Genomic DNA, 14,230 nt, shown 5'->3' with positions numbered 1-14,230 from the left:
TTCCATTTTAAAAAAAATGTGTGGACTTTTTCAGCATTGACCATATTTTCAGCTTAGAACTAATTGTTATCTCCATCTATTTTTACATAAATGGAATAAAAGACATATGTGACTTTATAGAGTTTGCTCTTAAAGGTTAAAATCACTTTAAGATTTGAAAATGTCAATTAATACAATTAATTGGCTCTGAAGGAAAGAAATGTTGTATACAATTTAAAGTAACACCACAAACAACTAACATTACACTCAAGTTTCTGTCTGTATATTGGCTGTGGAGTTACTATGGAGTGTAACCACAGACAAAGGCAATTTTTGTGAATAAAGCACAATCTATAATGAGCCTAATTTACATAAAAACTGGCGTGTATTTACATAGAAAGGATACGGAAAGGAATGACAATGACTTAATTTAAATACTCAAGATGCAGTGCAATTTCAGTGCTGATTACACCTGCATAAACTAGATTACAAGTGGTTAGTGGACAAGATGCAGGTTTTTGCACTGAAATATCACACGCAAAAGTGGCGCAACTGTTTACTGAAATCACCTCATAATCTTAATTGATCCTAGTGCTCTTCACAAGGTCTCTCTATCTTTAAAGTGTTAATTTGAATATTTCCGCCCATTATTGTATTACACAATGTAAACTGTTCCTACATTGTACTTTAAATATGAAGAAATGTCTTTCTCTCATGATTTTCTCTCTTTTTCACCACCTCAAATTTGTATTCTTCTGCAAATTGTGTGTTTGGATCAGGTTTTGCCTACATTGTGGAGACCAAATGTCCCCACAAGGATAGAAATACCTGAAAATACCTACATTGTGGTTGACCAGCTAATGGTCCACCTCATGAAGAAAACTGCTAAATAAGCATATTAAATAATGTCTTAAAGGTGCACTCAATATTTTTTTTGCTAATTGCTGAACTTTTAGATGGAAAAATTGATTGGTATTTTTGAAAAATATATTTAAATTGATGTATACCCACATGAGATGAAGACTCAAAATAGCTTTACATTGTGCTTGGTGCGCATCCTGGGCGTCGCCATGTTGTGGTCATGTGACCAGCCAAATATTATTTGCTTTATCTTAATACCTCCCTGTAACTGGACACTTTTACTCGTGGAACAAATTAATTATGGCTGAATGCGAATGGGGCATTTGTACACTATTGGTATCTACAGTAGATGTTGGCATCTACATTGCTAGTGTCAGAAAAACATAAACAATATATTACTGAGTGCAACTTCAATGAAAATCTAAAAATGCAGAAAGGTCTGAGTGAGGGTTAGGTTTACAGTAGGGTTATGGAATAGAAAAAACAAGCATGTGATAAAGTGTCTTAACTGTTGTTTGGATTCAGGATTAAGTCAAGTTTCAGGCCTTTCTAATCCACTCCTAACCTCTTGCTCTTACCTCACAACATTTTGGTCTCCTATCTCTTAGGGCACATGACAGGAAAGTGTGTGAACTCAACCAGTACTTGTGAGATCTACTCCTGGTGTCCTGTTGAAGATGATCGTCAAATACCGGAGTATGGATTCTTATTCATTATTATTGTTGATTAATTGGGCCAACCCAAGTAACTTGTAATGATTGTGGCACATGGTTTTGGCAGAACTGGACTTTAATTGTCTTAGTATGTATATATATATATATATATATATATATATATATATACACTGGCAGCCAAAAGTTTGAAATAATGTATAGATTTTGCTGTTTCGGAAGGAAATTGGTACTTTAATTCACCGAAATGGCATTCAACTGATCACAAAGTATAGTCGGGACATTACTGATGTAATAAACAGCACCATCACTATTTGAAAAAAGTCATTTTTGATCAAATCTAGACAGGCCCCATTTCCGGCAGCCATCACTCCAACACCTTATTCTTGAGTAATCATGTTAAATTGCTAATTTGGTACTAGAAAATCACTTGCCATTATATCAAATACAGTTGAAAGCTGTTTGGTTTGTTAAATGAAGCTTAACATTGCCTTTGTGTATGTTTATGAGTTGTCACAGTATGCAATAGACTGGCATGTTTTAAGGCCAATATTAGGTCAAAAATGTCAAAAAAGAAACAGCTTTTTCTAGAAACTCGTCAGTCAATCATTGTTTTGAGGAATGAAGGCTTTACAATGCTTGAAATTGCCAAAAAACTGAAGACCTCATACAAAGGTGTACACTACAGTCTTAAAAGACAAAGGACAATTGGCTCTAACAAGGACAGAAAGAGATGTGGAAGGCCAGTTGTACAACTAAACAAGCGGATAAGTACATCAGAGTCTCTAGTTTGAGAAATAGATGCCTCACATGTCCTCAGCTGACAGCTTCACTGAATTCTACCCGCTCAACACCAGTTTCGTGTACAACAGTAAAGAGAAGACTCAGGGGTACAGGCCTTATGGGAAGAATTGCAAAGAAAAGGCCACTTTTGAAACAAAAACAAAAATAAAATTTTAGAGTGGGCAAAGAAACACATTGGACAACAGATAATTGGAAAAGAGTGTTATGGATCTTAATCCCATTGAACTTTTGTGGGATCATCTAGACTGTAAGGTGCATGAGAAGTGCCCAACAAACCAAATCTATGGCAAGTTCTACAGGCGCATGTTGTGAAATGTCACCTGAGTATCTGGTGCACTACTCTTTGAAGTAGTTTAAGAAGTTCTGAACATTTTTTTCAAATTTTAATAGTAATTTTTCATGTTATTAATGTTCTGACTATACATTGTGATCAGTTGAATGCCACTTTGGTGAATAAAAGTACCAATTTATTTCCATAAGAGCAAAAGCTGTACATTATTCCAAACGTTTGGCTGCCAGTGTATATATATATATATATATATATATATATATATATATATATATATATATATATATATATATATATTACTATTATTTGACATTTTTCAGTTAAAAGCCTACCAAAAGTACAAACTAGATTTACTGTAGCCCAGCAATTGAAAAGGCAAGAATCAAGAATAATGTGCACTTGAATAGATTAAGGGATAGTTCACCCAAAAATGAAAATTCTCTCATCTTTTACCCTCATGCCATCCCAGATGTGTATGACTTTCTTTCTTCTGCTGAACACAAAGATTTAAAAAAATATATCTGTAGGTCCATACATTGCAAGTGAGTACCAGACCTTTCAAGCTCCAAAAATCACATAAAGGCAGCATAAAAGTAATCCATATTGATCTGTTTCTCACCCAAAGTGATTACATATATATATATATATATATATATATATATATATATATATATATATATATATATACCATTCACTTGCATTGAATGGACCTACAGAGCTGAGATATTCATCTAAAAATCTTTGCTTGTGTTCAGCAGGAGAAAGTTATACACATCTGGGATGGCATGAAAGTGAGTAAATGATTAAAGAATTTTCATTTTTGGGTGAAATATCCCTTTAAATGAAATATTTGATAGTGTTTATAAAGAAAATAACACTAACCTTTCCTGGATCGCTTATCTTTGGAAGTAAATATAGAAGGATGTTGTCAGCTGCCTTAATGCTTTTTGCAGTATTCCTGAAATTGTACACCAGATGTAAAGTGTATGTTTGTGTGTATACTGTACGTTAAGCATGTGACAAAGCATATTTAATGTTGTTTTGAATTAGCCCATGGCCTTGGTCTAACCAATTTAACTGCAGTGAGACATTTCCCTCTTATTTTTCCCTGTAGCCCTCCAATTCTGCGGACAGCAGAAAACTACACATTGTTCATTAAAAACTCCATCACCTTTCGCCAGTTTAAAGTAGTCAGGTAATTCCAAATGTCTGTTTGTGGTAACTGACATGGCACTATTAATTACATATCCTGTATTTTGAAAGCAAACTTGTAACTATCAAAGACATGACCTTCATTACTACCACACCCCATTAAACTGTTTAATGTTCCTTTTGATTGCATGGTAAAAGTTAGAATGGGTAGAATGCCAATTAAAGTTCCCTATCTGTCACTCACTCACTCTTGGGAGCCCGAGACACCTCTGGTCTTTGATAAAAGGCCAATGAAAATTGGCGAGTGGTATTTGCATGCCACTCCCCCGAACATACGGGTATAAAAGGAGCTGGTATGCAACCACTCATTCAGATTTTCTCTTCGGAGCCGAACGGTCATGCTCATTGAGCTGAATACTACTGTTCATTCACCTCTGCTGGATCTGATGGCGCATTTCAGCGGCTTCTCCCTCCTCTGCACTGGTGCACTGCAGAGAACGCCCCTGGGCGCTTCGGCAGAAAAACTAGAGAGTATATTTTCTGAAAGAGCATTTCTCCCCTCTAAAAGAGTATATATTTCTCTAAAAGAGCGCACACACGGAACGTCTTTTTAAAGACGCGTCTTTTTAAAGATGCTTTTCCGATTGTGTGTTATTCCTGGTTGTGCTCGTTATCTCTCGCCTTCTAACGGTCACGATCACTGTCTTTCGTGTCTGGGCACTGCTCACGTGGAGACAGCGTCCGTGGATGGTCATGTTCTCATTGCGAGAATATGTCCATGGCAACGTTGCGGTCACGGCTCGCCTTCGTAAGAAAGCGAGCCACCCCAGAGGCTCCCGCCTCAGTCCTTTTACCCACGGGTTTGAGGCCAGCGCGGCTAGCACTGGGGGCGATCTGGGGACCCCAATGGGACAACCTCCGCCGGGTATCCCCCCCGCGGACCTCCCATTCCCCAGCACGCTCGTCTGCCCCTATCGGGTTTCCGGGTGAGTCCGCCGGCTCGTCTCACGGCGAGTTCGACCTCTTATTTGGAGCCCACGAAAGTGATGAGCTCTCGAGCACAGCATCGGAGAGCGGGCTCGTCCAGTTGGAAGCCTCAGCTGGGCTCCTCCCTTCGGGGTCGATCGCCCAGGCACAGGCTGACGCGGAGATGACTACATGCTTTCCCGTGCAGCCGCGAGCGTCGGTTAGAGTGGATTTCACCGCTCTTCCCTGAACCCTCGCGGCTCGGTGATTGGTTCCTGGGTTCGCGGTGCAACCTGGCGCGGGTGCCCAAAGCCCCCATCCAAGGCCTGTAGGTTTACGTCGTCTCTGACGGCCAAGGCCTACGGTGCCGCTGGACAAGCCGCCTCCGCCCTGCACGCCATGGCTCTCCTGCAAGTCCGCCAAGGCCTTAAAGGAACTGCACGAGGGTAGTTCCGCACCGGGATTGATGCAGGAACTGCGCTCGGCAACCAACCTTGCTCTCCGAGCGACGGAGGTCACGGCGCGGTCTCTCGGGCGGACGATAGCCACACTAGTGGTCCAGGAGCGCCACCTTTGGCTCAACCTGGTCGAGATGGGTGAGGCCGACAAGACACGATTCCTTGCTGCCCCCATTTCCCAGGCGGGGCTATTTGGCGACACCGTCGAGGACTTTGCCCAGCAGTTCTTGATGGTAGAGCAGTAGATGGATGCTAGCCGGCATATCCTGTCCCGGCGCGGCTCAAGATCCCGCACCCCGTCTACTCATCGCCAAGGGCGTCCCCCTGCGGTGACTGCCCCTTCGGCCCAGCCCCGGCCCGGCCCCGGCCCACTGCTCACCCTGCGGAGGTTTCGGCCATTGATCCAGGGCAAGCACGTGTTAGTTCAGACAGACAACACGACAACGGTAGCATATGTCAACCGCCAAGGTGGTTTGCGCTCTCGTTGTATGTCACAACTCACCCGCCATCTCCTCCTCTGGAGTCAGCAACACCTCAAGTCGCTGCAAGCCACTCACATCCCTGGCAACCTCAACACTACGGCGGACGCGCCGTCGCAACAGGTTACCCTCAAGGGAGAGTGGAGACTCCACCTTCAGGTGGTCCAGCTGATTTGGAGTCGATTCGACAGGCACAGGTGCACCTGTTCGCCTCCCAAGAATCCTCCCCACTGCCCACCTCGGCATAGACGCGCTGGCACACAGCTGGCCCCCTGGCATTCGCAAATATGCGTTTCCCCCAGTGAGCCTGCTTGCACAGACCCTGTGCAAGGTCAGGGAGGATGAGGAGCAGGTCGTCCTGGTAGCACCCTACTGGCCCGCCCAGATGTGGTGCTCGGACCTCACGCTCCTCGTGACAGCTCCCCCTGGCAAATTCTCCTGAGGAAGGACCTTCTTTCTCAGGGAAGGAGCACCATCCGGCACCCGCGCCCAGAACTCTGGAATCTCCATGTCTGGCCCCTGGATGGGATGCGGGAGACCTAAGCTGTCTCCCACCTGCGATGGTAGACACGATCACTCATGCTAGGGCTCCCTCTACGAGGCGCCTGTATGCCTTTAAGTGGTGTCTGTTCGCCAAGTGGTGTTCTTCCCGTCGGGAAGACCCCCAGAGATGCGCAGTCAGATCAGTGCTTTCCTTCCTACAAGAGAGGTTGGAAGGTAGGCTGTCCGCTTCCACCTTGAAGGTGTACGTTACTGCCATAGCAGCACACCACGATGCAGTCGACGTAAGTCCTTAGGGAAGCACGACCTGATCATCAGGTTCCTAAGAGGCGCCAGGAGGCTGAATCCCTCCAGGCCGCGTCTCGTTCCCTCATCAGACCTCAGTAGTTCTTCAGGGTCTACAGAGAGCCCCCTCTGAGCCTTTGCAGTCAGCCGAGCTTTCTCCTTAAAGACTGCCCTCCTGACTGCGCTCACTTCCATCAAGAGGGTAGGTGAACTGCAAGCGTTCTCTGTCAGCGAAATGTGCCTGGAGTTCGGTCCAGGTTGCTCTCACATGATCCTGAGACCCTGACTGGGCTATGTGCCCATGGTTCCCACCACCCCTTTAGGGACTAGATGGTGAACCTGCAAGTGCTGCCCCAGGAGGAGGCAGACCCAGCCCTGTCGTCGCTGTGTCCGGTGCGTGCTTTACGCATCTATTGGGATCGCACGCAGAGCTTTAGAATCTCTGAGCAGCTCTTTGTCTGCTTTTGGTGCACAGCGGAAAGGTAGCGCTGTCTCCAAGCAGAGGATCGCCCACTGGCTCGTTGACGCCATAACTATGGCATATCTCGCCCAAAACATGCCGCCCCGGTAGGGCTACGAGCCCATTCTACCCGTGGTGTAGCGGCTTCTTGGGCCTTGGCCAGAGGTGCCTCTCTAAGAGACATTTGCAGAGCAGCGGGCTGGGCAACACCCAACACCTTTGCAAGGTTCTACAACCTCTGGGTGGAACCGGTTTCGTCCCAGGTAGTGGCACGCAACAAGCGGATAAGCCCGGGATAGCCAGCCGAGTGTATCGCTTGCACATAGCGCCTTCCACCTCCTTTTGAGCTGAAGACGTGCGCTGTTAATTCCCAGTAGTGTTCGCAAAATTTGTTCCCTGGTTGACTTCCTCCGAGCCCTGTGGCAGTCGAGTTTTCGGAGAGACTCGCTGCCAGCCCAGTACATGTGCTAACTAAGAGCCCGGTTCTGGGGTAGGTGCTCCGCATGTGGCGGTTCCCTGTAAGGCTAACCCCATGCGATCTATATCTTCCGCTAATTTGTTTCCCTGCTGGCAAACTGCGTCTTCCTTGGGCAGAGCCCCTTTGCCCCAGTCTCCATGTTGTAGTAACTCCTCCCCCATTGGGCAGGATCTACCTTGAAGGCTCTCCACATGGTTGGAAAGACCATGTGACGTATTCTTCCACTTAAATATCCCCCCCTCTCTTGGGGCGAGGTGTGGTCTCCGTGGTGTCCTCCCCTTGGGAGGGACACCCCCCGACTAGACCTGGAGGCCCAGTCGGATAATCCCCCTTCTTTTTTAGGGAGTGGAAAAAGAGAAGGGGAAAAGAGGCCACGACTGGGTTAAGCCTGTCTCTATCTTTGGGTAGTCGACTTGTCCCAAAAAAGGGCCGTTCGACACTCATAATTGTGTTGGGGGAGGTTACGTGTCGACCTGGTGTGCTGGCTATGAGGTACACAGCAAGTCTTCCCACCACACACCGCCAGTTCACGTAACACAGTTCAGCCTTGTGGCGTTTTGTATAGGGACCCCTAATGTCACTACATCGACACCAACGTCGAGTGAGTGACAGATAGGGAACGTCATGGTTACTGGTGTAACCTCCATTCCCTGATGGAGGGAACGAGACGTTGGTCCCTCCTGCCACAACGCTGAACTACCCGCTGAAATGGCCGGACCTTATATCGGCTCCTCAGCGTAAAACCTGAATGAGTGGTTGCATACCAGCTCCTTTTATACCCGTATGTTTGGGGGAGTGGCATGCAAATACCACTTGCCAATTTTCATTGGCCTTTTATCAAAGACCAGAGGTGTCTCGGGCTCCCAAGAGTGACCCCTAGTGTCACTACATCGACACCAACGTCTCGTTCCCTACATCAGGGAACGGAGGTTACACCAGTAACCATGACGTTTTTTTTTTTTTCTTGAATGAAATGTATGCACTGCAATTAAAAGGATACTTTAAACTTACAGTGGAACATTGTCAGAATATTTATAATAAGACACACACATACACACACACACACACACATACAGTATATATATATATATATATATATATATATATATATATATATATATATATATATATATATATATATATGTTTTTTTTTTTTTTTTTTTAAACATGTTGAAACACCAGCATAGCTAGTCACCAGCATATGTTTTGTTTTGGATACTGGACATTGGGTTGCTTGTGTGCTGATGTCCAAACAATGCTTCTTAAAGGAATAGTTCACCCAAAAATGAAAATGTGCTGATAATTTACTCACCCTCAGGCCATCCAAGATGTATCTGAGTTTCTTTATTCATCAAAACAAAATTTAAGATTTTTAGGATTTCATATCAGTCCTCCTCCTTTAAACAATGCTAGTGAATGTACTAGGGGTCACCCTTGGGAGCCCCAAACACCTCTGATATTTGAGAAAAGGCCAATGAAAATTGGCAAGTGGAATTTGCATGCCACTCCCCCGGACATACGAGTATAAAAGGAGCCAGCTTGCAACCACTCATTCAGGTTTGTGCTAAGGAGCCGAGACAGAGTCCTGGCCATTTCAGCGGGTAGTTCAGAGTTGTGGCAAGAGGGACACAATGTCTCATTCCCTCCTTCAGAGAATGGAGGTTACAACAGTAATCAAGATGTTCCCTATCTGTCACTCACTCAACGTTGTGTCGATGTAGTGACACTAGGGGTCCCTATACAAAACGCCACAACCAGCTGAACTGTGTTACATGGACTGGCAGTGCAGGTGCAGGCAGGCTACTGTGTCCCTAGTAGCAAGTGCACTCGGCCCCCATGTAACCTTCTCAACGCCCCACGAACGTCGCAAGGTCCCTTGTACCCATAAGGGGGGACAGGACATACTTACAATGGTGCCAGCCACTTTGGCCTTTTCTCTTTTTTTTCTCCCACAAAAAAGAAAAATCATTCAGCTGGGGCCAGATGTATTTGCGCCAGGGATGGTGTTCTTTTTCCCAAGGGAAAAAGACACCATGGAGACCACATCCTGCCCGAAGGGGAGGTTAACATGTGGAGAATACGTCACATGGACTTACCAACCGGTAGTACACATGTGGAAAGAAGCCCCCGTCGTACCCAGAGGGGAGTCACCGTACTGGGGGCAGAGGAGGCTCTGCCCGAGGGATGACACGGGTTTGCCATCAGGGAAACCGTACCGTAGAAAATACATCACATGAGGTTACCACAGGCAACCAACACATGTGGAGCACCTACCCCAGTACAGGGCATACTAGCGCAAGTACTGGGCCTGGCATCGAATTTCTCCACTGAATTCGCCTGCTGCAGGGCTGAGGAGGAAAGACATCCGGGGTTCACCGGTCTCGGGAACTCACAAGGGGGAAAAAGCGCACGTTTTCCACTCAGGGAGGGGAAAGGCGCTGTGTGCAAGCAGTACATCCGGCCAGCTGCTTGCAAACGTACCTGTTCGTACCTGCCAACATACGAAACTGGCTCAACCCGGAAATTATAAAATCTCGCAAAGGTTTGGGTGTCGCCCAGCCCGCTGCTTTACAGATGTCTGCTAGAGAGGTGCCATTTGCCAAGGCCTAGGATGATGCCACACTCCTAGTGGAGTGTGCTCATACTCCCAGGGGGGACGGCACGCCCAGGGCCTGATATGCCAAGGTGATGGAATCCATGATCCAGTGGGCCATCCTCTGTTTGGAGACAGCCTTCCTCTTCCACTGTCCTCCAAAACAGACAAAGAGCTGCTCAGAGCATCTAAAGCTCTCCATGCGGTCCAAGTAGATACGCGAAGCATGTATCGGACACAGCAACAACTAAGCTGGGTCTGCCTCGCTTGCAGGCTCACCACCTGGTCCCTAAAAGGGGTAGTGGGAACCTTGGGCACATAGCCCGGCCGGACCGAACTCCAGGCACGTATCGCCGACAGAGAATGCCTGCAGGTCCCCAACCCTCTTGATGGAAGTGAGCGCAGTCAGGAGGGCCATCTTCAGGGAGAGGGCCTTTAGCTCGACTGTCTCCAGAGGCTCAAACGGGGCTCTCCGCAGGCCCAGCAGGACCTCTAAGGAACCTGATGATCAGGTCGTACTTCCCCATGGACTTACTGTCCACCGCATCGTGGTGTTCTGCTATAGCAGACACGTACACCTTCAAGGTGGAGGGGGACAGCCGCCCCTCCAACCTCTCCTGCAGGAAGGAAAGCACCGACCCGACGGCGCATCTCTGGGGGTCTTCACCTCTGGGAAGAGAACCAATTTGCGAACAGATGCCACTTCATGGCATATAGCTGCCTCGTAGAGGGAGCCCTGGCCTGAGTGATAGTGTCTACCACTGCTGGTGGTAGCCCACTTAGGTCTTCTATGTCCTGTCCAGGGGCCAGATGTGGAGATTCCAGAGGTCTGGGCATGGGTGCCAAATCGTGCCCTGTCCCTGAGAAAGGAGATCCTTCCTCAGGGGAACTCACCAGGGAGGGGCTGTTACGAGGAGCATGAGCTCCGAGAACCAAGTCTGGGTGGGCCAGTACGGTGCCACCAACACGATCTGTTCTTCGTCCTCCCTGACTTTGCACAAAGTCTGTGCAAGCAGGCTCACTGGGGGAAACGCATACTCCGGGGCCAGCTGTGTGCCAGCGCGTCTGTGCCGAGGGGGGCCCCGGCCAGAGAGTACCACAGTGGGCAGTGGGAGGACTCCCAGGAAGCAAACAGGTCTACCTGTGCTTTGCCGAATCGACTCCAAATCAGCTGAACCACCTGGGGGTGGAGTCTCCACTCTCCCCTGAGCATCACATGCTGCGACAGCACGTACGCTGCATGTTTGAGATCGCCTGGAATGTGAGTGGCCCGCAGTGACTTCAGTCGCTGCCGACTCCGAAGGAGGAGACGGTGGGCGAGTTGCGACATGAGCATAAACCGCCTTGGCAGTTTATGTACGCTACTGTCACCGTGCTGTCTGTCCAGACCAACATGATGCTTGCACTGGATCAATGGCCAAAGCATCTGCAGGGCCAGCAATACCGGCAACAACTCGAGGCAGCTGATATGCCATGCAGTTGAGGTCCTGTCCAGGAACCTGAGGTTGCGTGCCTGTTGCAAATAGCGCCCCAGTCTAACTTGGACACTTGTTTTAAGGGGACCCCTGCCCACAGAAATTCAAGGTACGTCCAAGGGCTGAACGTGCGGCGACAGATCGGTGTGATAGCCATGCGATGCGTACCGCGGCACCATGCCCATCTTGGGACTCGAGTCTGAAGCCAGTGCAGAAGTGGTCTTATATGCATCAACCCGAGTGGCATAACGGCGCCGAGGATGCCATATGCTCCAGAAGCCTCTGAAATTGTTTCAGTGGAACTGCTGTTCTTCCCCTGAATGAGTTCAGGCAGTTCAGCACTGACTGAGCGCGCTCGTTCGTGAGGCACGCTATCATAGCAACCGAGTCCAACTCCATCCCAAGAAAAGAGATGTTCTGTCCCGGAGAGAGCTTGCTTTTCTCCTAGTTGACCTGAAGCCCCAATCGGCTGAGGTGTCTGAGCACCAGGTCCCTGTGCACACACAACAGATCTCGAGAGTGAGCTAGAATCTGCCAGTCATCGAGATAATTGAGGATGCGTATGCCCACTTCCCTTAGCGGGGCAAGGGCTGCCTCTGCGACTTTCGTAAAGAAACAGGGACAGACTGAAGGGGAGGACCTTGTACTGATATGCCCGGCCTTCGAAAGCAAACCGAAGAAACGGTCTGTGTCGAGGCAAAATCGAGACATGGAAGTACGCGTCCTTCAGGTCTACCGCCGTGAACCGATCTTGATGTCAGACACATGACAGAATGCGCTTCTGCGTCAGCATCCTGAACGGGAGTTTGTGCAGGGCCCGATTCAGCGCTCGCAGGTCCAAGATTGGCCGCAACCCACCCCCTTTTTTTGGTACGATGAAGTAGGGGCTATAGAACCCCTTCTTTTTTTTGTGATAAACATTTTGATTATGATTTTTCAAAGCAAAGAAAAACAAAACATATATACAATGAATCAACATTAACTCCCACTACTTCCCCTCCCCAATCAAGAACCCCACCCGACCCCAAACGAACATCCCAGTGGTCTTAAATAAGTACACACATATACAGAGAATTAAAAAAAATATATATATATATATATATATACATACATATACATACACACATACATACATACATACATACATACATACATACATACATATACACATATAATAAACATACAACTCTAAACTATACCTCTCTCTCCACAGACCCACTCCAAGATCCCCCCAAAAACATCAAATACCTACCCTATTTCCCAATAAAAGAATCCCATATCCCCAGCCTTCTACACGTTACCTCTTCGAAGGCTGCCACCCTTCCCATCTCCTTGCACCACTCCTGAATTGAGGGTGCTCCCACCAACTTCCAACCCCTTAAAACAATCTGCCTACCTATCATCACACTGGTGAGGACCCAATTGTTTATGTATTTGTCACCTATGTTGATGACCGCTCCATCACCCAAAACACAGAGTCTGGGGCAAAACGAAATCCGAATGCCCGACACGTCACACACAACACTCTGTACCTTCAACCAAAATTCCTGAATCTCAGCGCACCACCAAAAAACATGGGCCATGTCTCCATCCTCTGATTGGCATCGCCAGCAGATGGGTGTGTCTTTAAGACCAAGCCTATACAATTTAGAGGGGGTCCAATAGAACTGATGTAAAATCTTGAATTGTATAAGGTGCACCCTTGCATCTCTGCAGTTTTTATGTTTTTTTAAATCCTAGCCCATTCTCCCTCCTCCAATTCCAGGTTTAAATCTTTCTCCCATAATCTCTTGAGAGTGGTTGAGACTCTGTCCCCCAGACTCTGAATTAATAAGGAGTAATACACTGATGCCTCATGGCCCTTTCCAAAAGCAGAAATCACCTCTCCTAGAGTATCTACTGCTTTAGGGGGTTGTATGCTATTCCCAAAAATAGTATAGAGCAAGTGGCGTAACTGAAGATACCTAAAAAACTGAGATCTGGGGATCCCAAAATATTGAACCAAATTTTCAAAGGATCTCATCACACCACTCTCATAAAGATCACCAAGTGAATTAACCCCCCTCGCAATCCACTCTGACCAACAAAAAGGGGACTTATTAATGCATAGTTTGGGGTTTAGCTCGAGGCAACATTTAGATAAATATCTGAGTTAAACACTCTAGACACTTTTGTCCATACTGAGTGCAAATGTGAAATAACGGGGTGTGATTTGACTTCTCTATTTAGTTTGATGGAAAGGCTTTGCAATGGCAAAATAGAGGCAAGAAGTTCTTGTTCAATGCAGAACCAGGGAGGGGCTCTTTCAGGTGGAAGCGACCAATGAGCCAAATGTCTGAGACCGAATGCGTAATAATAAAACAAAATCTTGGGTAGGCCTAGCCCACCTTTGTCAATCGGCCTATGTAACTTATTGAAATGTAATCTGGGGCGCTTACCACTCCAAATGAAAGACTTCGCTATGCTCTCAAATTGCTTGAAATAAGAGAAGGGGACATCTACCGGGAGAGACTGTAGCAAGTAGTTAAATTTTGGAATACAGTTCATTTTAATAACATTAACCTTCCCAATCGTCGATAAATGTAATGAACCCCACCTGTCTACATCACTCGAAAACCTTTTTATTAAAGTGTCAAAATTAACTCTGACTAAATCAGACAAATTTGTTGGGAATAAAATGCCCAAATACTTAATGCCCTGTTTGGGCCACTGGAAAGTGCCTGGCTGGAAGGCCGTCACTGGACAGTACGCGGTCAAAGCCAAAGCTTCGGATTTAGAC

At 46.9% G+C, this 14,230-nt stretch overlaps 1 protein-coding gene across 5 annotated transcripts in view; it reads left to right on the top strand.

Moving 5' to 3' along the window:
• LOC127422269 (P2X purinoceptor 1-like) overlaps window positions 1-14,230 on the top strand; it is a 50,849-nt gene that overhangs the window by 14,375 nt on the left and 22,244 nt on the right. For 3 of the 5 annotated variants that reach the window (XM_051665687.1, XM_051665679.1, XM_051665672.1), the window contains exons 5-6: window positions 1,449-1,536; window positions 3,719-3,799. In XM_051665687.1, the coding sequence (XP_051521647.1) occupies window positions 1,449-1,536; window positions 3,719-3,799 (169 nt within the window). The remainder of the gene's footprint in view (window positions 1-1,448; window positions 1,537-3,718; window positions 3,800-14,230) is intronic. The other 2 variants (XM_051665706.1, XM_051665697.1) reach the window with 1 other exon arrangement.

The sequence above is a fragment of the Myxocyprinus asiaticus genome, chromosome 3 (genome assembly GCF_019703515.2).
Source record: "Myxocyprinus asiaticus isolate MX2 ecotype Aquarium Trade chromosome 3, UBuf_Myxa_2, whole genome shotgun sequence".
Classification (NCBI taxonomy): domain Eukaryota; kingdom Metazoa; phylum Chordata; class Actinopteri; order Cypriniformes; family Catostomidae; genus Myxocyprinus; species Myxocyprinus asiaticus.
This window is presented reverse-complemented; position numbering and strand designations above follow the sequence as displayed.